Below are 26,773 nucleotides of genomic sequence, written 5' to 3' on the forward strand. Positions count from 1 at the left end.
TGGGGGGTGCCTGACTTTGAGGGGTTGGGTGTAGCGTTGAATGAAACGCTCCCTTGTGTTGTCTAATTGGACCGGGGGAGAGCGGAGCTCGACTGGTGCGGCTGCAGCCTGAAACAGCAGGGGGATGGAGGAGATGGAGCCCAAGCATAAACACATGCTCACATGTACACACACACACACATACACACACACACACACACACGTGTATGTTAACACACAAACACACCTACATGCACACTCACACACTCAAAAGCACACAAATACTGTATATATACACACGCACACACACTACTGCTTGACTAGTAGCAGAGAGGCAGTCGTATGAATGGACTCTTTTGTCTTTGCCAATGCACGCAGATGAGGCAGAGGCACGCCAGTGTGTTGTCAAATGCCACCTACCCAAAAAACACACACAAACACAAACACACACACAGCGAACACACACACACACACACACACACACACACACACACACACACACACACACACACACACACACACACACACACACACGTGGATCCCAAAGCCACTGTGATCACAGCTGAAATGAATTCACAGGCACACCACTTTCTCCTTTTCCAGGAGTGGGGGAAAAGAGAAGAAACAAGACACAGAGACAGGGATGCAATCTCTTCATCCTAATGTTAGATCTGAGCAACATTGTTTTGCGTCCGTCTCTAGCATCTCTGGGGAGAAATACATTATTGGGTTATTGTTTCTGTAATTTGTTTATGAAAATGGGAGACTGCTCAGAAAGACACAGAGGGAAGCCAAGCCACAAAACCCATCTTAAGTTGTGGCCATCCTTCTCTACAAACACTTAATCAAATATCTGAAGTGACTTGAATAAAACAATGTACTGACCTGGTTTCTGTGGGGATTTGGGGGAATAAGTCTGATACACATGCGGTTAACAACAAGAGTAGCTCTCAAAATGTTAAGCTAAAACTTGTAAAACTATGTAAAGTATTCCATATTTACTATCTAATTGCGAATCATGCCTAATCTGCAACTGTGCTCCAATCGTTGTTTTCAGTCTGAGACTTTGTTTGGAAAGGTATACTTGATTTTTTTCATCCATCACAAATGGAATTTTGAAATTGTACATAACATAATTTTGCCCTAATTGGCGTGTCTCCTCAACAGATGGAACTAGGTCACAAGCAGGGAACAATGCTTTCATGTCATAATCATGCAGCCGTATCAGATTGCTCTTGTGTTTTGTAGTGTATTAAGATACCACATACCACATTTTTTCAAAGAAACATAGAAAAATTGACTGTTTTTGGGTAGCCTGGCTCTGCCCGTCCATTGCTCCAAGCTCAGTTTGGGCTGGAATTATAAAATAAAATGGATTGAATTTGTGTCTGGTTGTACCAGGCTAGTCTTTGGTGCTAAGAATAATCTATTCCTCACTGCACTCTGATTTGGTCATACATATTGTACTGTGTCAACCGTTCACTTTAACATGTAGGTTGGACTTTTGTATTTCTATATATTGCCATAAAACAGCATTGTGAATGTATTTAAAATAATGCAGCACAGAGAATAATAACTAAAAAAACACATCCTTGTGATCACACATTATATCAACAGATGCAGCACTAAAGAAAGAAAAGCGAACCTAAAGCTTGCTTTCCCACCAAATGAATCACCAGTCATCTAACCCAGCAATATGACTCAGTCTAACACAGAGCCAGCGCTTGTCTCTTGATCGCCACTTAGGAGGAGTCAGACTTGGGTTCTCTCATAGACATGACCCAAGGCCAAAAATAACCTGGCCTGTCTGGGTTCACCTGACAACTCTCTCTCTCGCTCTCTCTCTCTCTCTCTCTATCTCTCTCTCTCTGTCTTTCTATGTCTGTCTCTCTCTCTTTGGAGTGTACCTGCTCAGCCCAGCAGTGTTGTGGTGCTCAGCCTTCGCCTGTCAACGCCCTTAACATGACCTCTCTGTGAGGCCCTGCAGAAGAATAACAATCTCATTACTCCTAACCGCCCTCTCTCTCTCTCTCTCTCTCTCTCTCTCTCTCTCTCTCTCTAAGTTTTCCCTCTCTCTAAGTTTCTCTCTCTTTCTCTCTCCCTCTCTCTCTTTCTCTCTCATTCTGACTTGCTCTTCATCTAATTTCCAGGAGGTACTGTATTTTTCTTCCTTGAGTTCCCCTTTAGAGCCAGCACAGCTCATACCTTGCTGATTCCATTCCATACTCTCTGTATAGCTCCTGTCTTACACATAGCTCAGTTCCCTCCTGTGGGTTCTGGATCAGAGAAACAAGTACCACCAACCACCGTCATCTCAAAATGATTTACACATATCCAGAGTGCCATTTTCCAGGAGGTGGATGAGAGGCAGTGTTCGAATAACCCTGCGGCTGCAGGGGTGGGGGTTGTGTGGTGGTGTGGAACTAAGTACACAACACTCTATAACCTCACAACAATTGCGCAGGCAACAACTATGCACAGCAATACAGCCTTGGTATACATTGCCATGGGCACTGCCACATCATAGAAGAACCTCTGGCACACACCATTATAACCCACACGTAGCATGAATTATTACTAAATTCACCAGGTTGCATAAATGGAGAGATGATATGGAAACGAATGGCATCAGAGCATGTACTGTATGTGAGGCAACAATAACCCACAGTAATAGGCCATAAACGTCTCACTGTCAGTCGACCAAAAATGCCAAACACCATAACCACAAACTGTTAAAAAAAAATCCACCAGAAAGCAGGCTGAAAAAGGGGTCTGTCTGAAACGTCCATGTAGCATTAAAGCAACATTATGTTAAAATTTTACCTTTACATTTTTTTTTTCAAAATGATTTCGGTGGTACACTGACTTGTAATATGAAGAATGGCGTCTGTACCACTGCCACAGCATGCCTGGTACTGCACTATGCAACTTTGGTGGACAGGGCGCGACACTTCTCACGAGAACTATGAAAGGCTTTATGGCACCACCTCACACAACAACAAATAGTCTCTTCTGCTAGAAGAAACCGAGGAAGACGTTGTCGAAGGAAGCGAGGAAGAGACAGAACAAGAGTCTCCGACTGGCTTTTACTCCTTGGCACGAGCTTAAAGAGACAAAGAGAGTAGGAGTAGTCAGTAATAACTTATTAACTGTCTTGCTAACAGGAGGAGTGTCTGATGGAGTGTCAATCACTGCTCGGGCATACACTGCAAGAAGACCCTCTCCCCCCACATGTTTTCTCATGGTCAACCTCAATGTCTTCATCGAGCGGCTTCAGGAGCAATGGCAGATAAACAACTGCCAACAATGACAAAACTGCCCATCACTCCATTGCCAACAACAACTTACAGACAATGAGACAAAGATAAGTAAACAAGGGTAAAACTCAGAAGCCTGTGGGGAACAAAGGAGATAAGGATGAAAGGGTTCAGAAGCCAAACTTGAAAGTACTTTTGAGGGACAGGAAGTCAGGCACTTCATGGTTTGTGGTTGATGGTGTGTCAGTTACCATTACAAGCTATAACCCAGTTAGCATTATGAGCTATAACCTAGCTCTTCAACCTAACGCAGCCCCAGGAGGTAAGGATGGCGACAACTGAGGGTGTTGAAGGACCTGAAAAGTGACGTCATGGTTACTGTATTTCTGTTGGACAGGTAATTATCTGGTTTGTTTAAGGGGGAATTTATTGTTTTCCTGAACAATGTAGCCTGCGCAGCTTGCTAGTTTCGTAGCTTATGTATTACTCTAGCACTAATGCATATTCGTACACATCGTCTGTGTATATGTTTGCATGTGTCTAAATTGTTGTTGTGATCAAGTGCCGTTTGAGGGTGTTTTATCTTGCATTATACTATGTTGGCTTTGAACAGGACGTTTTACAAATGTGGTGAAGTAGCTTCTTTGTGTGTTACTTGTGAGAATGGGAAATGTGAATGAGCCTGATATGAGACAACGATTCTCTGTGTTCATTTCCACTGCTTGCTTGTGGACTCCTGCCCTAGCTTTAATGGTTGAAATGTCTGACAACTGCTGTAACCAAATCAGAAGGCTTGATTTAGTCAAGTTGCTGTCTAACGAGCTACCTATCTTTAGTGCTAGATCTGGCAATACACACCTGGCCCTTTCTGTTACTTATTTAAGCCAGCGCATCTTTCAACAATTGCAAGAAATAACAGCCTTCATAGTTTACTGTAGGTGGTTTGTGATTTATTTTCCTAAATAAAAATGTTTCAAAAACAACCCTGCCTCAGATTTTTTTTTCACAAATCGCACCCTGGATATATCAGTTTATGTTACAGCAATGATAATCCATGGGTTCAACATATTTCTTTTCAGGAAATGCCCCGTTTCTCCAGTAGTCATAAATTATATTTTGGGGGAGAAGGATTTCTAAGCAGCAGTAGCTTCAGTGGAAGTTGCTCTAATATGTTGAGCACAGAGACGGTTTGGAGTAAGTGTAGGGAGGTGCCTTTACAAGATGGTGCAAGAGTGACCCCCCCTGACCTCTGGAAACTAAAGCAGGGAATCCCTCCATGTGACTCATCATCCAACGGTAACGTATCTCTCTGCATAACATAAACATCCCTCAGCCCAACGCCCACAGGGTGTGAAGAATTACCCTTGCACTGTCTCAGGCAGTTCCCATGCCATTGTCCAGTCAAAATGGCCCTTTCTCGAAGTTTCTGTGTGCTCTCTTTCATGTGGTAATAGTTTTGCTGAGGAGCATAAAAAGACCATGAGATGAATTGTGTTTTTGGGAAGGCATTTCAGGCCATTTATATTTAATTGATTTAATAGGCTCAACAGAATAAAAATCCAAATTAAAAGATAATTGCTGGCTTTTCAATACATTTGCATTGCCTTAGTGTTGGACTCATATTTTCCAAATTGGTTGGCATCTAAAGTGAAATGTCAAAATACAACAAAGCAAACACAAAACAAAAAAAAGCCAAAAGTTTGGTAAATGAAGAATGTGGTCCATAAATGGTTAATCTATAAAACTGATTGGATTGTGTGTGTGTGTGTGCACGTGTCAGAGTGCATGTGTGTGTGTGTGTGTGTGTGTGTGTGTGTGTGTGTGTGTCTGTGTGTGTGTGTGTGTGTGTGTGTGTGTGTGTGTGTGTGTGTGGAGAGAGGGGATTCTTTGAAACCAATGTTAAGGCAGAGGGGGAAGTTTCCATCGCAGGATTGCCCAAGAATTTGAGGCGAGTGCCAGACGCAGGGAAACCCTCATCAAAAACAAGTGCACACACCCAGGGATGCCCCAGCTCGAGGCAGCCCAGGGCCCTAAAGCCAGTCCCCTTACTCAAGCTCTCTCCGATCACAGCTTGCCTTAAACATCCTCTCATCTGCAACCATAGCAAACTGCTGTCCGGTTTGCTGTGATGAAAATGCAGTTGTACAATTTGGGCCTTATATCATAGTATAGTCCAGAACAAGTGTGTAACCATGACGAAATGTAAATCCTAGATTAGTTTGCCCCAATCCATTAGGGTGTAAACTTAAACTCTCAGGAGCTACAATCCATCAGTGAAATGGACTCTTGACAAGTTGCACAAAAACTTAAATACTGGATGAGCTGTTTCTAATTTCAGACATCTTCTTATTTTAACAGAAAGTTTTAAATGTACTTCACTTTATCCGTAAAGCAGCGAGGCATCTAAATAAGTGGCCAACTAAAAAACACCACCATCCTTATATTCACACCCACAAAGCTATTTCCAACAACGGATTCTAGATTGTTCTTGAACACATAGGCAATGGCACCCTTCCGCCCTTTACAGGTGGAACAATGCGAGCCCTTCCTGTAGCGGTTCCACGTGTTCCGCGTACACTATTAAATGTGTTTACTTCATTCGGCCTTGGCCCGCGCCACACTCACATTTTTTTTTTAAAGCCAATCAAGGAAACTGCTGTTTGTAAACCTCCTCTATACACATCTGGGGAAAGGAGAGGCACTCCTTGTTTCCTTACCAGTGAGAGAGAGAGAGAGACAGAGAGAGGGAGAGGGAGAGAGAGAGACAGAAAATAAGAAAAAAGCACTTATGAAAAAAGAGAAAGACAAATCTAAACAAACACTCAAGTGGTGGGGACTGCAGCAGACGGCAGATTCTGTGTTTGGGAGCCATTCCTGGGCTGTGCAGGCAATGGAAAGTTGGGCAAATGTAAATCAGTGGAGTTAAAAATACTGCAGTTAATGCCGACCACATGTGGACTGCTGGCGGATCGAGGGATATTTTGACGGCTTGGAGAGGGAAGAGGGAGAAGGAAAGGAGAAGGAGAAGGGGGGAGTGGTTCTGGGGGGGGGGGGATGTCTCTTTTTGGATGGGAGACAGAGTGTGCACACACACAAACACAAATGTGCGTGCACATGCACACACACATGCATAGCCACCACACGCTTGTCAACCTCCTTGTTACGTAAAGAAAGTAGTTCTACTTTTAAACTTTAGCAAACACATATGCTCACATAAACATGTGGTAGAGCACACTGTTTGGAATCTAGGAGTGCCTGTGCTCACACACACACTCACACAAACACACAATTAGACACTTGCACACACACACACTCTCTCTCTCTCCCTTGGAGACACTTTCCAGATTTCAGGGCTGCCTTCTTTCGCTGGTAGTGCGAGCCTCCCCTACCTTGGCCGTTCTCCACAAACACGACCTTGGAGTCGAGCTGGAAGTTGTGTCCAGTCAGGAGCATCTTCTTCCCCCCTGTGGCCACACAGCTGTCCAAGCTCTGCTTGTCCACCAAGGGAAGCTCCTGCGCCGATCGCTGAGCTGCAGGGAGGAATGACAAATTCCACGCACTGAGAAACATCAACGTACACTAAAGGGACAAATAATGTATGGCTTCATGGATTCATTTATGGCTAGGGATTCATTGACTCTCTCCTAGAAGATCTACAAGGCAAACATGTCATAGTACGAGTAATCAGTTAAACTTGCGTGGTATTTTGGGGAGATGAGACTAGATGACCTATTCACCATCCAGTCCTACATCTCCAAGCATGACATCACCTGTTCACACTGATTCTGAAGAAGAACTGTTTCTTTCTTTCATTCTTTTTTTCTTTCTCTCAAACAGTACGAATCAGTCTCTGGCCACTTCTGATTCTTTTGTTTGGCATTGTTTCATTATGCCACCCAAATACATTTTCTTTATTTGTTTTAGAATAATTGTTGCCAGAGGACAAGGTTCAGTGAGTTTTTCTCCCTGACTTTTTGGTAGCGTAAAACTTTCTCAAACTGTAGTGACTCTGCCGTGATTTAGTGATTGTCTTTGGAAGCTCGCAAGATTAACTGAAAGATGGCTGCTTCTCCGTTTTTGGTCAGGCAAAAAACGAAATCCTCAAAACAAGGGTCAGATGTGACCATTCCCCACACACTGTTTTCCAGGCCAAGGTTTGTAAAAAAAAAAGAACATGGCTGTTCAATTTTATGTCAGCATTAAAACATGGAAACTTCATCTGTTATTTATGTATTGTCTTCTCTTTAGGGTGTTCTGCAAACACACTGTCTGGCTATTGAGTGTCAGAACTGTAATTCCCTCAAAAATAAATACACAAAGAAATGACCCGGTAATGCCCTGATATAGTGGGGGCCAAGCTGTCCCCAGGCAGGGAGAATATTTCCTGAAAGAGCGAGAAACGCCCCTTTTACAAAATGATATATTTGTGTTCTAGATCATAAAAGTATGACTGTGTCTGTGCTGACATGTGTTAGACTAGCCCTGTTCATAACATTTATGAGCTAGTTCATAATCTCTTGTCAGCATAAAGTTACTTCATAAACACCTTTTCCTATCAAAACGTTTATAAAGTAGGACTGCTGCCAGACTGCAATGTAAATACAGCAATGTAAATATGTAGAATAAAGCAGTAATAGTTGCTCTTTCCACTACCAAGACTATATGTTCCTTCACGGAAATCAGAACAAATATGTTTCTACATTTTAGAGATGTAATACATTGGAAATGTAATACATTGGCAATAACTATAGTATAAAATATCAGTATGGATACCTAGTATGGAGCCAATGCAGAATAATAATAATAACTATAATAATAACAACTATAATAATAATAATAGTAGTAGTAATTTTGAATATTCACTAGTTTTCAACTTTTCAAGTTGAAAGAGACAAGCTGGCCACAAATGCATGCTGGGAGGTCTGCTTACAGCACTCGATGGGGTTGGAGGAGGCTTGCAGGGAGATGGTTCTTCCATTGGGCTGGCTTATGTGTACTCGGAACACCATCCTCACACGGGTGTTCTTTCGTCCAATGTCTGTCTCGCCCTTCCGGAGCTCGATGTCCGAGTTACGCAGCTTGAGAATACCAGCACAGTCGATTCTAAAGGAGATAGGTGAGAATGCACAGGTTTGGATGTGAGTAGATGAGTAACGCTCCAAAATGTCAATATTAAAGCATATACCATTCATCTATCATGGATCTTAATACTTTTTGCATAGTTACTAATATTTTCAATCACATGTTTCTATGAATCCAGTTATTCTCTTACCGTAAATGCAATATATTTTTATATTTTAGGTTTAACACTGGCTACTTCAGATCTCTGTCATTCACTTACAGCGGCTGAGCCAACATTAAAATAGTTGGCCAGAATTAACTTTTGAAGTGAAACTGACTCTGAAGTGGGCCTGAGAACAGCTTGAGTCCCTTATATTGAACACAGGCAAAACCTAAAGATCTATGGCACTTGGCATACGCTGTAAAACCAACCAACCCCACAAACCTCCACTGCTTGTGTTGGACTGGCCTCAGAAACGGTGAAACTGCTCTGAAAATGAAAACTTAAGCCTTTTGAATAAATTGCAGGCTGTCAAGGCTAAGCAAAATTGAGCCACTCAAACCACGCAAGCGTCTCGTCGACAAAATGGTGAAACAGAATCCCCAAACTCAAGCAAAATGGATACACGTTTAATATAAGGACCTTTTGGGATATATTACTAATGCAAGCAACTTCCAGCGGTCTTCACACAGAGTGGAATGTTCTCCCAAAAGGGGTGAAACCAAATACAGAAGTTTGATGGTTATATAACATTATGTGAAGTGTTACATCCATTAAAAATGCAGAGAGAGAGAGTGAGGGAGAGAGAGAGAGTGAGGGAGAGAGAGAGTGTGTGAGAGAGAGAGAGAGAAAGAGAGAGAGAGAGAGAGAAAACGCTGAGCGTAGCAGGCTGCTACTGCCTAGAGCTGAGGCCAGGGCCCGCGGCCTCTCCACAAACTCTGGGGGATCCATGGGGCCCCCTGTAACCTGAGCTCTGGAGCTCCCGCGCACAGTAAACCCACCCAGCTACAACAACTGACAAAACCACACAAACCAACATTAATCTCTCTCTCTCTCTCTCTCTCTCTCAGACATACACAGACATCAGAGTCATGTGATGACACTGTATCCATGCACTCCCACTTGTCTTCAAAACAGAACCAAAACAGTGATTAACAGTGCGTGGTTGATCCCACTGCAAAGTTCTTGTATAGTTCTTAAAATCTTTAATGTGAAGGTGCTACCTAGAAAAGATGCATGTATACACATGAGAGACAGACACATACATGTACACATAAAGTACACACACACTCTCACACACACTCACACACACACACACACACACACACACACACACACACACACACACGCACACTTACACAAACACACTCACATTGCCTTCATGTTGCTTTCAGGAAGCAGGGGGATCTCCAGCAGCTTGGTGCAGTTCTGAAGCACCTCGTGGCTGGGCGTGGACACGGTCTTTCCAGTGATGCGGTGGACCTGATAGAAAGCATGCGGCCGCAGCATCCTGTCGTCCGCAGTACCGATGAAAAGCTGAAGAGTCAGGGGCTCACTCTCCACATAGCCGTGCAACTGAGGAACAAGACACGCAACAACATCAAACACGCACACATGCATGCTCAAACCTACACAACAGGTTAACCAACAATGGCCATTTTGACTGAAAAATATCATCAACCAGAATGAGCTACACTGACCTTCAGATGACTTGAAAATGTTTCTCTAAAGGATTGAAGGGTTCTAAGGATAAAAAAAATAAAAAAAACCTGGTGGCCTGTATCTCTATTACATAGTGTTACATAGAGGCTTTACATAGAAAGGACAACATAGGTCTATATTTACATGGGAAAAACATGTGCCTGGCTGCCTTAGCTGTCCCTATATTCTCAAGGGGAGGGGGGTGAGCGTGTGTGCGGCCCCTCCCTCTCCGTCCTACTATCACCCAGTGGAGGAATGTCAAGACTCTACTGCACTCAGTGCCCCTTCAGCTGGACGGCCCATCAAACACCACCCCCTACAACTGAGCGGCTATTACACAGGCAGAAAATGTCTCCTTTTGACAGGCACAATGAGAAACCATCATGTCTATGGGCCCTCATATCATGAAAATTACAATTATTGTATCTAAGGATTGGTTTGTTTATTGATAAATTAATGTCAGAAAAAGGTAACCATTTGGTAGCGCAATCTCATCTGTGGGTTTAAAAAAACTTTCATTCATTGACTGGCACACTCCCTTTGGGAAATCTTCAGCAGAACTATATTTACATAATGCTACTAAGATTGTAAAAACAGTGACTTCCTCAGATCAGTCTTATTAAGCTGCACAAATAACGTCAAATGAATTCTTCAGGAACCCTAAAGAAAAACCCCAAAGTGTCTCCACTGAGCCATTACATCATATTTTCCAGTCACAAAAGTTACCATGTCTTTCAGCCTTTCGCTGGGCAGGATTTATTTTCCCAGTCAAAGAAAAAGCACATACAAGACGCACCGGGCACGGTGCATATCTGTGGTGCAGACAGGCATTCAGTTAGGCATTTTGTACGCAAGATGACTCCATCTTCTTCATGGCACGAGTGGTTGGTTGTCCAACAGCAAGTCGTGCCATCACAAAATGCTTCTTGAAATAATGATTCTATTCAATTATGGGTGGAAACTGACAAACTGAGGGGACGCTGAAGTATGATTGGGGATTGCAGTTATGACCACTTGGAGGAAAAGGGCGTGGTGGTGGTGTCGGGGTTTGAATGGAAGGGCAGCCTCTAAGGGGCAAGGAGTCCATGGAGAAGAGCGCTCTGTAATCAGGTGGTTAACAGGAGGAGCTGGTGCCTTTTTGGGGCCTGGCTGAAGGAGTGCGGCGCTAGTCTGCCAGAAGCGTGTGCGGTCGGGCCGAGCGCCTCCGTCGAGCGGTACAGAGAATGATGTCAGAGCAGCACTGGGAATTTTCCGGAACAAAAGCCTGCCTGTGCGCTCGGCCGGAAGCTGCGGTGGTAGTGGAGAGACTTCAGAGCTCCAGACGAGGAGAAAAAAGTGAAAAATGAGAGCAGCACATGTAAAGCTCCCAGTGTTTAGGGTCGTAAGCACCTCATTAAGTCAGATGTACACCCGCATCTGTGCATGACAGTAGAGATGCTTCAGAGGTACCGGGAGAGGCGAAATGCTTCAGATGTCTAGGGGGAGGGGGTTCTAAAAATGTCAGTCAGCATCTTTAGATGTCAATTCCTTGAGCATTAACTTGTGAAAGTACTTTCAAAACCATTCAGGAAGAGACTTTCACTTTGTCATAGCGATCGTTATCCCTTGACTCCTGTGTGCGGTCAGCGCCTCACTCACATCAAATGACACTGACTTCTTGTCTTAAATCCCCTTTTGGCCAGGGTGAGTTATGCCCTCCGCACAGGATAGCTCCTGTTTGGCTCCCAAATTGAAATGGTAAACTTCCATGAGTCAGTTTCAAAGCGGAAACCACTTAGTCACTGGCGTCTGGCAGAGTGGACTGAGGCGTCAGCAAGGCAGTGTGGTTTGAAGACATACCTGTGATGCTGGATACTGGTGGGCAACATAGAGGCGGGCAAAGGTCATACAAACTTTCACTGAAAAAAATGATGCTTACTCCTGCTAGACTTAGCCACCTCTCTTCAATGTGCTGTGAAGGTGCCCTGGTCTTAAGAAGTAAAAAATTAAGTCCAAATTACAAACATAAGGAGAGTCCCAGAGACCTTTCTGGAACTTTCTGATAGCTAACAGAAATCCAGCTAGCTTCATTCTAATTCTAACAAACTGATTTAACATGAGGTTTAATAAGCAAATTCCTTCTTATTCTATATTCAAAATCAGTTATCAAGTATGCTTTGTCTGTATGTCCAGATATCCTTTTGCTTTTCCTGTTTTGACACTTGTGGGAGATTATGGACAACAAGGATTTCAATCTGAGGTGGAAGAGGAGGGTGTATGTATAGGATGGAGGTGATGATCATGTGCATCGTCAAGGGAACAGTTTCCTACAAGTAGAGTTTTGTGAATGGCATTAACTAACAAAGGAACATTTCACTAATAAGAAATCAAAGTGGTTTGTACATAATAACAAATGACTGCATGGGTTGAACAGAATAACACCCTTTGGGATTTAACCACCCTGGTATCACAGACAGGGAGACTTTAAACCACACAAGCCGTGGCAACAAAAACAAAAAGGACCAGGAACAACAAAAACAATGCAAAGCCTCAAAGACGTGGTTCTGGGGAGTAGGCTAAGATATGGGAGTGGCTGGTGTATTGAAATGACTTGGCACAACCACATTTAGCGGCTCGTTAAAGGACCACACTGCTCACACTCAAAGAGTTAACGTTCAGAAAAAGCAGCTGAGATCCCCTTCACCATGTGCCAGTCTTTCATAGACCAAAAGTGACACTATAAGCTCACTATAGGAGTATTTAACATGCGCTGAATGTGTTAAGAAGGTCATTGTGATATGGTTTAACTTATACCAAAATCATGCCAACCACTGGCGACTATAAAGGAAGGGAACTGAGGTTGGAGAATCTGTCTCACTCGAATCACTTTTGGCTACAGGCATTTTACATTGAGGTATATTTGCAGTAAATAAACACTACATGTACAGATCGGGTACCTGCACAACTGGATGCCCTCCGGAAAGAGCCTTCACTGCCCCTCTGCTGCCTTCAGTCTCGTAGTGGGCGCGGTGGTGAGACTTGGGCTGCACCTCAATCTGAAGGGTGTAAGGGCCAGAGCTAGAGGGCAGCTGCCAGTCAAGAGCGGGCAGCGAAGGGCTGGAACAGAGAGAGGACGGGTGAGAACATGTTGGGCATAGCATGGAGCATGTGGAAACATTAGATGCCTATTGGGGAACATCACAGGGGGAATTCACTAGACAAGGGCTACGTTTAATTATATATCATAACTTTCTGCGCTCTCACGCATCTTAGATCAGAGCATGCATCTTAGATAACTGATTTCCTTGTCAGATGAATCAATACATGTTAGCACTATGGTGTGAAAGCAGTTGTTGCAAATGCAAATGCTTTAAATTGTTATCACACATGATGTGACACCTCTGACACCCAAATAACTGAATCATTTTGAAAACGAGGAGGAGAACTACTTTGAAAGATAAATATGTTGATATAGTCTGTAGATTGGACAGTGGACAGTTTAATATGTCCGATCCTTACCTGATATATGTCTTTGGCTTAGACCATGAGTAGCTGTGCTGGGGCACATCCAGGAAGCCTCCACTGTAGCCCTCCTTCTTGAAGAGCATGTGGGAGGGGGAGCCGTAGTCACTTGTGCTGTATTCTCCGGATCCCAGTTCCTCTCCTCTGGGCTCCACCTTCATATTAAGGGACGGGCAGGGCTCCAGGCCAGTTCTGCGGGTCTTCAGCGGGAGGCTCTCCCCCAGGTCGACTGCCCCGTCCGTGGAGAGGGCGTTGATGGCTGCCACGATGGCTGAGTTGGTGTACTGGTTTGTATTTCCCAGCCATGTCTCTTCAGCCATGCTGAGGCGCGGAGAGGTGTGGGGGGACGGGTTGGGTGATTGGTTGGGGGAGTACGGGAACTTGTAGGCCCCGCCGCCATTCCCTCCTCCACCGTTGAAGCTGTACTTCCGCTTGCTGCCACAGGGGGAGCTTGGCTGCGGGGACGACGCCGGGCGGGAGGTGGCCCAGGTGTCATCGGTGAGGCTGGAGGTGCGGGGTGAGCCGGAGGGTGAGGGCTGGGGGGAGGCGGCCAGCGTGCAGGAGTGCAGCGAGGACGAGCCCCCCTTGGGGGAGACGCAGGGGGACTGCCAAGGCGAGTTCTGCGGGGACGTGTCGTAGGTGCACGAGAGGCCTGACTCGTAGGACGAGGCCTCGGAATGGCAGCTCCGTGACGACACGCTGCTCGCCGGACTCAGGCAGCTGGGGTCGCGGTAGCCGTCGGCGTTGGGGAGCATCAACGTTGCCACGGAAATGATCCGGTTCCCCACCGGTGTGCCACCCTCGCTGCCACCTTCCTCCTCCTCCTCTTCGTCAGGGAACTGGCTGTAGGGCGTTATCTCGATCCGTGGGCTCTCCAGGGTTGGGGTGCTGTTGGGACGCATGCCAGCGGACGTGTAGAAGCCCAAGGTCACTTTGTTCTCCTGATGTCCGTAGCTGGATGCAGGTGTGATGGCCACAGATAGAGACGGACCGCCATGAGGACTGTGGTACTGAGGGGACAAGTATGGGTTGCTGACTGGCAGTGAGAGGCTGGCACTGGCAGAGTAGCTGTATGCGTCTGGGGAGGAGAGAGAGATACATCTCTTAGGAGGCCACCACTACTTACATTAATCACAAGAACCCAGCCGAAATCATAACATTAACATACCAGGCAACCCACCTCAGTTCCACTGTAACACAAGACTCACGTGACTAAGCTCATGTAGAGATTTCCAAACCCATTTTTGGTTAGTGTGCGCGCACACACACACACACACACACACACAGACTCTCACACACACACACACACACACACACACACACACACACACACACACACACACACACACACACACACACACACACACACACAAACACACAAACACACGCACACACAAACACACACTCCACCTGAAGACACTGAACCCAGTCCCCTCTCTAGATTCTAGAAAGACTAATCAATTCCACCCCAAACCGCGTTTGTGCTGATAAACCCAACCTCCAGTCCCAACAAAGAGCAAGGTGAGATGTGCCAAAAATAAATGAGGTAAAAATATCACCCCGACCACAAAAGAAGACGAGGAGCCATGGAGCAGACTGGATTCTAAGGCAACATGCACTTGCAAACACACTGTCTCATTAGCAGACTGGTAACAGCGAGGTTGTACTCAGTTGTTGCTCAGGACACAGAAGCATTGACTGTCCTGTCATGACAGTAAGAAGCAGCTACCCGAAAGACACTCCCTGGTTGTAATGGCTAATGACTGTTTGGATTTGAGTGCGTTGTAAAAGTGTGGTAAAGATTCTTTTGAAAAGCAATTTTACACGTTTTTTTTAATGCGAAGTTATTTTTACATCTAAAATAGACTGGGTCCATACATATTTCACCACAATGAGCCACCACTCCACTTTTCTTCTGTTATTTTTTTTCTTTGGTACCATTTTTGTAACTCTGATACTTTATTCTCAGAAGCAAGGGTCTCTGTAATTGAAGTGGCCCTATAAAATGTGAGAATGGGGTGGGGTTCCTCTGCTAGGACTGTCAGCAAATGCCAAACTGACAATCCACAATGAGTATTCTGTCAAAGCTAACTGTCCTGTCCATGAAACTTTTTCCTCATGCTAAGTTCTTCCAATTAAAAGCACAGATGGTTTCAACACACTGTATATTGCTCTTCTCAACTGTTTAAAACTTCTGACCGTGACGCTCAATCTGCTGTCAGGGTTCTGAATGAGAACCCCGCCTACCTCTTATTTTAGGATAAACTATTGGCGAAGAGCTTAAGGAGGTTAGGGTAACTGTAGCCTAAGTAGGACTAGTCCACGTCAGAACCGGCAACTGTAAGAATATCTGCGGCACAGCAGTATTGTCATAATGAGAGTATTTTACGTTTTACAAAACATCAAAGTCTGATGGCAGGCAGATTATGCCATAACGGTTACCTTCTTCGGCAGATTTCATATTGGTGAGCTGGCTGCGGATGCTCCTTTGAGATTCCCCGTGCAGTCTGAGAAACGCTCTCCAAAGTTCACGCCAATGTATCCAGACACGATATTATCCTACATCCGTATAATGACAGCGACCCCAAAATGTCGACAATTAGACGGATTTCTGTATAAAAACATATAATAAGCAATCCCGGTAAGTTATAGTGATGCTCGTGGTGAAAACGCTACAGTTGAGTGTCCTGAATAGGTTAACCACAGAAACAAACCGTGAAATTCTTTTTCTAAAATAACTGTTTTATTGTTGGGATCCCAGTCGCTCCGGGTCTGAATGACGCACTGCCTGAGAGAGAGGAGAAGTCTCCTGCTCTTTTAAAGTCGGGAAACACCTCCGGGAGTCCGCACCGCCCCAGCGCGCAATGACGTGGGAGCGTGTCTGACCAGATGGACAGAAATTGCAGTTGAGGGAATCCAGATGTAGAAGCAGTAGTTGGGGAGCTGGCAGTGCAGGGAAGGGGGAGAAGGGCAAACTAGGTCTAAGCTTATTTCCGCGGAGTTAGTTTAAAATGTATGCTATTATTTGACGAGGAAAACTGGTGTCCCTCAGGCGAATAGTCTCAAATTCGCGAGTCAATTCTATGTGGCCGCCGACATGCAACTGTTGCGCTAACACAATTATGCGACTCACATATTTCGTATAGTCTATCTATTAAACACGGGGCTTTGAAATCTATATCGATTATATGTTTATGATAAGGTTACATGTTTGACACACAGGCTATTGTAGCTACACACAGGCTGTGCGTTTGTAACTCCTGCCTCCATTATCTAATAGATAGAATAATCAACATGCTTCAGATGCCCTGAAGCACATGAGTCGACCCCCCCATATAATAGCCTAATTTTGGTCTCAAGCTCTACGACAGGAACCGCTTCTTCTCCCACCCCACCCCCTCTCCCCAATGGTGAGGATTTCATCCCTGCCCATCACACCTGGTGACGACACTAGGGTAATGCTATCTGCTCGTTTCATCACAAACCCACCTCCGACCCTCCTCACTCACGAGTTCGTTATGCTTTTGATCTCATGGAAATATCTCACCCGCAGGCAAGAGGCCGAGCTGGGGACGGTGAGGTGGTCTGGCTGCCTCTATGTGAAACCGAGCCTGCGTGCCATACCTTCTCTCTCCTCTGGCCGAGTCAGGCCGCCTATCACCGGACTTGCGTTAATAAATAGCCCCAGTTGCTGACTGACGTGTGTCTATCTCGGCTGTCCACTTCATTTTCTGGTAGCTAATTTCATTTTGAGGGTGGGACACCGACTTGGCTGTTTCTACCAGACTCACAAACTGAACTGAGAGATAGACTGGCTAAAGTTAGACCAGCGGAGCAGAGTAGGGGACTTTGATGTTAAGACCGTCGGACATGTCTTTATTGTGCATGTATGGTCGTAAATGTTATAAATATCCTATTGTGCTTAGCTATGAAATAATACAGCAAAACTTCCGCGATTGTGAAGAGAGACTTGAGGAGTGAAAGTCAATATCTTGCACAACGCAAATAGATAAAAAGAGGAGCAGGGAACTGTTCATTGTTATAATAATTTGAATGTTTAGTTAAATGAGCAGATCCATTTAGTTTAAGAGCAGACTTTGTCTTAAAGAAAACTACAGAAAATGACTTATGTCCTTTTCAAATCAAAATACAGAATGGACGTGTATTAATGCAGTTTTTAGAAGTGCTCCCGGTGACCCAAACCATTAATATGCCCTAAGAGAGAATGCAATGTGTTGATCCATAACAGTGATTTAAGCCAGCTCCAGGTTTCTTTTTTATGACCAAGTTAGACGTGCATTAAAATGCCCGTGGAGTGGCCTATCGCAGCAGGGTGAGAATCGTTCTAGTGAAAGTGCTTATGTTTTGTACAGTGCTTCTGTATGGCAAACCCACTCACCAAGGGTTGTATATCAAAAACAGACGGATTCTCTCTCTCTCCCTCTCCCTCTCCCTCTCCCTCACACGCACACACGCACACACGCACACACAACGGAGTAAGAGAACATATCCTACACTGTAAACCCGGATTTCATTTAAAATTACATAGTTAATTAAATTGTACTTTTTGTTTTTAGTTTTAAAGCATCACTAACAAACATAACTTCATTCGACTCATTTGAGTTACAATAGACTTATATTTTATAGTATTGCAATAAAACAAACGGTTTATGTACATTGTACTTGGATTGACAAGTCAAGAGGATGGATGTTCACCTCTGGCATGTTAAATGAGATATTTTGGTTTGAATAGCTACTAATACTTTCAGGAGCCATGGCATGATTAATAGGCCCTATTTATTATTTATTTGGGGGTTTCTAGCATGTTTTGGAAAGTCGAATCAAACACTTAAAACTGTTATCAGTAGAAAGTCACAAAACATTCATGATCAGAAATAAGAAAAAAAATGTGCACATTATATCTATTAAATCATGACTTGTGGCTGCAATACTCGGCCTTAATGTGTATTGTTGGATATCACATTGCACTTTTGAATACACATTGCACTCTGCTTTTTTGCAGACGCAAATTGCATTGTGTTGTCTTTGTAGCCTACCTGTAGCCTACTCTGCACAATCAAGTTGAAACTAATCTAATCTAATCCATGCACTTTGCACTTGAATTACCATTGTAGCATTTGTATTTGAAATGTCTTCGTCACAAGTGGTTAGTTTTGCAAATAAGACGTCAGATCTACAGTCACGGTGTTCCGTTCGTTTTGGCAATGAACTGAAGTGATCCAGCGATCTGCAAGCTGTGTCCTGAGCTGCAAATCACCGTTTTTTCCCCATGCTCCGGCAAAGTCACCTTGAGGAGGGGCTGCCTGACGAGAATCTGGTAAGTTCACATTAATTCTTTGACCACGTTATGAGACGACTGAATCTCGAAGCAAAAGGACTTAGACCGAAGCAAAGCAGCTTTGCCGTGGCAATAAGAGGTAGATATTAATAGACAGTTTAAAAGTTTGTTTTGACCAGACATAGCTAACGTTAGTTCTGCACTCCATGAGCTGTGAACTGGCGAAGTGCGGTTTCCACCGTTTACAGTACCGAACGTTAGCTAAATCAACTTGTCTACGTTAGCGTAGCCTAATTAAGAATTTTCACACAAGGGCTGATGTAGTTTTGCCGTGACAATAAGAGCTAGATATTAATAGACAGTTTAAACGTTTGTTTTGACCAGACATAGCTAACGTTAGTTCTGCACTCCATGAGCTGTGAACTGGCGAAGTTCGGTTCCCACCGTTTACAGTACCGAATATTAGCTAAGTCAACTTGTCGACGTTAGCGTAGCTTAATTAAGAATTTTCACACAAGGGCTGATGTAAGATGTTAAATCTTATTTTTAACGAGTTCTACTAACAGTACCGTGTAATCCCGTTGACCAGCTGTTAGTTAACGTTAACAATTGCGAGCTAACATTTCGTGGCTAATCTTAGATAGCTATCGCTAGCGGGTCACGTGCTGTCTAGTAGTGGGTTGTGTTTGAGCAGGGAAACGCGTTTTAACTAATGCAAGCATTATTTACTTTTAAGCCAATGCAAATATTGCTTTCTCTTCACAACAGAATACATTAATTAACTCAATACATTTTATTTTCCACATAGGTGTGTGGAAACTGGTGAAGACCACAGATGGTTCGGGATTGTAAGTAGGCTACTGTTCTCAAAACTGTGGCTGATGTAAGGTGTTAAACCTTATTTTAAACGAGTTCTACTAATTAAACCGTACCATGTAATCCCGTTGACCAGCTGTTAGTTAACGTTAACATTTGCAAGCTAACAATTCAATCAAATGAATACATTTTATTTTCCTCATAGGGGTGTGGAAACTGGTGAAGACCACAGATGGTTTGGAATTGTAAGTACTGCAGACAAAGGTGGGTTTATTATATCAGTCTACTTCACCCTGTTTCCTTATCCTTTTTCTTCTTTCCTCTTTTCCTTTCCATACTTTCATTCCCATTCTTCACGTCTTTGTGTCGTCCCTGTACTCATGTTTTCTCCCGTCTTCTGTGTCTGCTTGTATTTGTCACTATTATGCACTGATTCTTTCATCTCTATGTATCATTAATGTAATCTCCTTTGATCCTTGTGATAGTCATTCAGGGGAGGTTCTGGTGATAAATAATCTGTGTTGTACTCTTTATGTCAATCATCTTTCAGACAAACGAGCCTACTGACATGAGGTGCCTGATTCGTCGTGTTGGGTGATGATCCTGCGGCCTTCTTCAAGACCTGCTCCGTAAGTAATTCAGCTTCATGTATATATTGCTAATGAACTCTTATTTCAGTAAATACACAAAACAGTATTAAGTGCATGCCTTTTTCTGACCATGACATTGTCAAGAATGTCCTCATATTTCATATACATTTCTCACTTAGTTTCTTGTGTATGTGACAGTCGATTTGCTGCTGGCTAGTGAGATGCAACCATCTAGAAAGGTGTTTTTTATATTTGCTGTAGCAGCACAATGAAAGGAAACATTGACACTAAGAAGTGTATGAGACATTGTGTACCTGCATTGTGCATGATTGTCCTCTCCTTTTATCTGTTCCATGTTCTCTTACGACGCAACTGAGCAAGAGGCATTTAGCCAAAGTCAGTGGGAATCCTTTGCATCGTGTGTTACAGGTGTAGTATGTATGTCTGTGTCTGTCACAGGTGTAGTGTGTGTGTGTCTGTGTGTGCGTGCATGAAAGCAAAGCCTGTCTTGTCACCCTGAGGTGTGGCAAACTTCCACAGCACTGCAATGCCTTTGCCTCCTCTAATAAACACTTAAACAGCTGATTCTGATCTGTCATTACTACTCCAAGCCTTTTCTTTTACTTTTCAAATGATGTGTTTGCTCCCCTGCCCCCCAGGTAGTGTTTTGTTGATTGTTTGTTGTTGAAAAAAAGTGTATTTGTTATTACACAAACACACACTCACACTTTTATGGTTTCACATGCAGGAGGTGGATTAAACACACTCACACACACACTGGATTAAAGAAATTTAAGAGTTTCATTATAAAGTACTTCATTGACCCTCAAAAGGAAGTTATGTATTGTATTAGGAATGTAAGGAGTTATTTTTCATTACACTGTCTCAGCCAGGTGCACACACACACACACACACACACTTGCACATACCGTACACACGTACGCACATTCACACACAAGCACGCACTCACACACTACGCCTGTAACACACACGTACATACTACACCAAGCCTCTTTTACTTTTCAAATTATGTGTTTGCTTCCCTGCCCCCCAGGTAATGTTTTGTTGATTGTTGTTGAAACAAGTGTATTTGTTATTAATGCAAATGTTCAATAAAACGCTCAACAGTTTATCGTTTGTAATTCTTGACTTAAAATACAAGAGAAACTTAAAATAAGTTGTCTATTACTATATTGTTTAAAAGTTCAATCAAATTACTTGGAAAAATAAAAAATAAATGATTCTTGAAATTGGAGGATATAGAATTTTGCAACTAAACACTTCAAGAACTCATTCTAATAAACTTAATATAATAAGTACATAGTAATTGGGAAAGCATTTCATTTAAGAAAGATAATTTAAGTTTAATCTACTAAGAATTTCAAGGCAACCAGTTTCCACAAATTTTTTGAGTAAACTCAACTTAGCAGGGTTTACAGTGTATGTACAACAAATAAAACTCCAAAACACCACGATATTAAGATATTCATAAATGTCTGCATCCAAAGCAGTGGCTTATATAACAAATCCAACTTTGACAGCCGCATGAAATTCTCTGAAACTCATAATCTTACACTGAGGGTTTCATGTGGTCCACCTGGGGCTGATCTGGTCTCTGGTGCAGGTACAAGCAATTATAATGTGAACAATCTGCACTTCCTTAAAAAAACTGCTTTTGACTGCAAATCTGTGTAAATGACTGTCCCATTACTTTGAAAATAAACACATAGGACAATTTGCAAAAACCAAAGTAGGATAATGAGCAAAAAACAAAAAAGGGTAATCAGCATCCCATTACAATCATACAAGGTGGGAAACAGACTGCTTTTACAGAGTGTGGCAGTGGTTCAAAAGATGGAGGGGTCACCTGGCAACTGAAGGGTTCCATGATTGAGTTTAGCCTCTACTGATTTCACGAAAAAGTAAACAAAATGGGTTTCTATGTAGCAGCTGTATAGAAATAGGAGACATCAGTTACAGAACATTTCGAGTGTTCACAGGAATAGAAAAGCAAAATGAAGCAAAAAAAGGAAAAGAAAAAAAACTTCTGGAATGAATGTTTGGAGCCAATCTAGTAGTCTATGCATGCTGCATGTGTTACCCCCAAAAATTGCCTCTTTCTTTTCCACAACACACAAAGTATTAGTCAGTCTATCTGTGTGTGGGTGGGTAGAGGTAGGGGGGTCTCTTATGTCATGAAGCTGGAAAGCGCTCTTGCCATACAACCCCCCCCCCCCGACCCCCCCGCACTGGTGGGTTTGTGGGTTAGCCTCTCTGGTATGACGCAGGTCGGAAGGCCGCACAGAGTGGAAAAGACCTTGGCTCGCATTTCTTTCCACGGCTCTGCACCCCCAAACCCCAGCCTGCCATTCTGTTTTAGTATCAACCAGGAAAAAAAATTACGGTAGCAAATGTTTTAACATTTCCGGAATATGTTTGAAAAAAAGACTGGGGAAGGAGAGAGGTTGATCTGAATGGTGAATGACATCTTTGTTATCGGAATTATATTTGTCTGATTACATCCAACAAATCTGTTGTCTGTCAGACAGATGCTGCAACACAGAGTGCATAGTCTGTTATACATTTACAGCGCACATCATAAATAGACTTTGAACAAAAATTCAAATGTAAAATGTGTACTGTATTTGAAACCCAATGTCCGAGCCTAATGTGTGTTTGGACAAGCATATGGACACACACATATACCACAAGCCTTTGTTCTGAGCATACTTATACATCTATACACCCGTTCACCCCCAATCACATGTATATTCATGCACACACTTGAACATTCACACACGTGCACGTCCACGTCCACAAACACAGACACAAACACGTCTAATCGGCACATGGACTTCCTGTCTCTCATCAATGTACTCCTTTTACACTGGCATGCCGAGGGAATAAGCCACTCTGTTTCCTGTTGTGTGTGACTGTTGCCGGGTTACAGTGGCAGTGTGCCAGTGTGGGCACAGATCCAGCATGGGCAGGGATTTAAGGGCAGATGGGTGGGGTGGAATGAGAGCTCCGCTGGCAAATGAGAATAAGTTCAGTAAGAGTAGGGTCTGGGGAGAGAGTGTGGAGAGTAATGCAATGAGTCCTTGGTGCATTTGGCAATACTATTTAGGCAACACAAATGGGCAAATCATCCTTGAGTGAGGAAATGAGGAAAGGCAATGTTAATGGGGCAAAGTTAATGAGACACACACAGTGAGAAGGCTCTTATGCATTAGAACACTACCTGTGACATTCTCAAGTGGGGACCAACAGCAGCATAGTGGGTCTTGCCTTAATGAGCATCAGGCAAGAAAAGTTTACCTGTGATCTCCTGACCCGGTATTCTTGGCATCAATGGCTCACACCCGTAAGTGTTGAGATTTCTGAAGTCCAGAAGTTTGACGTCCCACTTGGCCCCTCTTGTCATTAAAGCATCTTGTTGTCTTTCTGGTTTCCTCACGATTGTCGCCTCACTCTTCAAGGAATCACTTCAGTAATAACGTGTGAATGCTGGATTTCCCGGTCATGTTTTGTAGGCCTAATTGATTCAGGTTATTTGACCTTAATAAGACAAATAAGTATATAAGGGTAATGTTTTGATGCATTTTATGTCATGAAAGTCAAGTTCAGCCACATTAATTAACTGGACAGCTGTGACTACAGAAAATCTAAAAAGATTGACTGTGGTGTAGAATTTGTTGTATAAGCAATTGTTGTGCTGCGGTCATGCACGGCTGGCAGCTATTATACATTCTCTCTGTGGTCATAAATTGTAAATCTAAACATTGAATACACGTTCTAAACATTAAAAGGTACAGAACTGCATCCATTGGAAAATAAATATTGACCTTTTCTTTTGCTCTTCAGGGTGAAGTCATACTTCAGGTACCATTTAGAGATTGTACTGAGACGGTGGACAGCCAGTTGTTCAGACCGGCCATAGCTGTAAATAGCCATACACTATTTTGCCCATTGTTGCCTGGAAGCATGGATGAGATGAAAGGGTGTTATTTTTTCCCTGTTCTCTGGCATTTTATGGCCATCAGACCATCACATTCAGCACTGGGGTCCCCCTCCAACTAAACATTTCCTGTTTGCGCAGGAGTGTGTTGAGGGGAGGGGGATGTGGGGGGTACATTTATAACAGATTGTTTTCCATAATCCCAATGATTTTCCAGACAAACCTACAGTATATATTACCATATAAAAAATCCCTATATTCATTTCTCAGTAAAAGTATTACACAGAGACAATTCATTTCTGAAAGAGTGTACACCTTTCTGCTTCGACTTACTGCGTTTGCATACCTCAAGTCTCCCCCTAGTGGTCACAAACTGAATCTAAGGAAAGAAAGAAGTCAGTGTCCAGACAAGGCACAGGACATCGCTATAGGGACAAGAACAGGTCAAATAGAATAAAATGGCACAGCAAAATAGAACCATTGCTCTGGGTGCTTCATAAAGTTATTGCTCTTTAATAACTCATATATTAATAAACATGGACAGAAATGTTCAGTTTTAAAAAGCAACAGACATGGAATGCAAGCTCACACAAAATCAATGATCTTGCACAGAAGTTGCCATGAAAAGCTGAACACTCCCAGAGTAAACATCTGTTTCGCTCCAGCAGATTGTGTGATTGAATCATTCAGTGTTGGGGTACAAAAAAAAAAAAGTTACAGATACAGACATAACAACTCCGCTCCCACACGGGACATATGCAGTAGGTCATGAGGAAATCAGAGCGATCAGAACATTTCACCTCAGTGCAACTGAAATGTGATGTCAATGCATGGCACCTCTACGCACGCACACACACACACACACACACACACACAGACAAACAGACAGACAGACAGACAGACAGACACAGACAGACGAGAAAATCCACCAATACACATTTTTTTTTACGTTCATTTTGTCGAACATGCAAACCCTCACACATAGTAGTGTAGACAGACAATGGTAAGAATGATAAAACTCATCCTAACAAAATACTGATGTCCGCTTATTGTTCCCAGCAAAGCAGACTTACGTAATGTGGTTTTGTTAGCAAACAAATACGACTACCATAAAAATAAACTACACACACAATGCGACACCCAGACACCCGTGGCACATGTGTTGAGGATAACCCCTTTTTATATTGAGCAAGGGCATGGCACTTGCCATTTCTATCCAAGTTCAAATGATGTGATTTGCAGTGATGATTGTTTTAGAGATTAAACAGTTGCAAAGCAGAAGGCTAAACACGGAAAATCTCCATAGCAAAAAAGAAGCGCATGTCGCCGCTGTAGCTGAATGGTGCAAACCTGTAAAATCTGTATAGACTGTCCATTTAAATCACATTCATAAAATGGTCAGGGGGGTCAAGAGAAGTAAATGTCTGAGTGGGAATGATTTAAGTTAAACAAGGTGAGGGGTCACAGCAAAGTCAAAGCCAACAACATGTCTTCTGTCCCACACACAAACTACACAAAATCTGTAGAGCCTTATAAAAAAACACTGGAAACCCAAGGCAGAAATAACATTGTTCGCGGAACAAAACAAAAACTGCTCCTGGTGGCTTGCAGAGTGCTTGGGAAGTTGAGCCAGTCCTGGCCGGTGCGCAGGGCGTAGAGCGGAGTTGTTAACGAACAGGGGACACAGCTAGGAGGACAAAAATAGGTCTCAGCTATATCCTGTCCTGCAGAGACCACAGGTGTTAGGCGCTTAAGCTGTTCAGGGGAACATAGCTTGCTGTTCACTGCAGGTCTTGGTTAAAAAAAATTACAGCGTAGGGGTAAGTCTGCAATACTGCCATAGTTTTCCCAGGTAGCAGGTTGGTAATACAAAAGCATTGAGTAGATCACAACTTACACCAAAAAAACAAACAACAAACAACCAAACAGATTCAAGTTGCACATACAAAAAAAGTTGAAAAAATGGAGTGTTCATGATTGAAAGCTAAGAAGGACCAATTCAGCAGATACGCATCCCAAAAAAAGAAGGCCATTGATGTCATTCATTTTTTTCCCCTTTTCAATTCTATGCTGCAACTGTCTTTTCAAGTTTATCAGATTACCCATGTATAGTCCACTCTTCGTGACATCATACATTTAATTCTCTCTTGTTCTGTGCCAGTCCAGTGTATCCATGTATGTGCCATTAAAAATGTCTTGTCTTGTGCCAAGGAGGAGGAGGAGCTCATGAGGAACAGCTCAAGAGGAAGAGCTCACGAGGAGAGCTTGGAGTAGCTGGGGGGAGAGAACTTCCTCTTGAGATACTTGATGATGTAGAGGGGCAGACAGCTCACCACCGTGATGGCCGACACTTTCCACAAGAAGGCCTTGGTAGCGATAAAGCCCAAGTCTGAGAAAGTAGGGAGAGAGATAGAGAGAGAGAGAGATAGAAAGAGAAAGAGAGAGAAAGATAGATAGATAGACACATGAATAATGATGAGAGAACCTAAACCAACCCATACAATGGTCAGAGAACCAGCTAAATCTCAGCAGCACTGGTGCTGGCTGTCATGAAAGAGACCTCTAGCGCTGAGGTAGTGGACTAAAACACACACTCCAAAACCAGTGCTT

The 26,773-nt window shown here is 43.3% G+C and overlaps 2 protein-coding genes across 3 annotated transcripts in view; both read right to left on the bottom strand.

Moving 5' to 3' along the window:
- Positions 1–16,187, bottom strand: part of nfatc1 (nuclear factor of activated T cells 1) — a 32,475-nt gene extending 16,288 nt beyond the window's left edge. The window contains exons 1-6 of the mRNA XM_080837419.1: positions 15,943–16,187; positions 13,498–14,578; positions 12,936–13,095; positions 9,671–9,873; positions 8,167–8,339; positions 6,626–6,766 (exon numbers count right to left, since the gene is read on the bottom strand). Of these exons, the coding sequence (XP_080693545.1) occupies positions 6,626–6,766; positions 8,167–8,339; positions 9,671–9,873; positions 12,936–13,095; positions 13,498–14,578; positions 15,943–15,961 (1,777 nt within the window). The 5' untranslated portion in view covers positions 15,962–16,187. The remainder of the gene's footprint in view (positions 1–6,625; positions 6,767–8,166; positions 8,340–9,670; positions 9,874–12,935; positions 13,096–13,497; positions 14,579–15,942) is intronic.
- A 10,138-nt stretch (positions 16,188–26,325) lies between these two features.
- Positions 26,326–26,773, bottom strand: part of atp9b (ATPase phospholipid transporting 9B) — a gene marked incomplete at its 5' end in the record, with an annotated part of 34,414 nt that continues 33,966 nt past the window's right edge. For both annotated transcript variants that reach the window (XM_080837417.1, XM_080837418.1), the window contains one exon: positions 26,326–26,552. In XM_080837417.1, coding sequence (XP_080693543.1) covers positions 26,416–26,552 — 137 coding nt within the window. In that variant the 3' untranslated portion in view covers positions 26,326–26,415. The remainder of the gene's footprint in view (positions 26,553–26,773) is intronic.

The sequence above is a fragment of the Sprattus sprattus genome (assembly GCF_963457725.1).
Source record: "Sprattus sprattus genome assembly, chromosome: 4".
In the NCBI taxonomy this organism is placed as follows: Eukaryota; Metazoa; Chordata; class Actinopteri; order Clupeiformes; family Clupeidae; genus Sprattus; species Sprattus sprattus.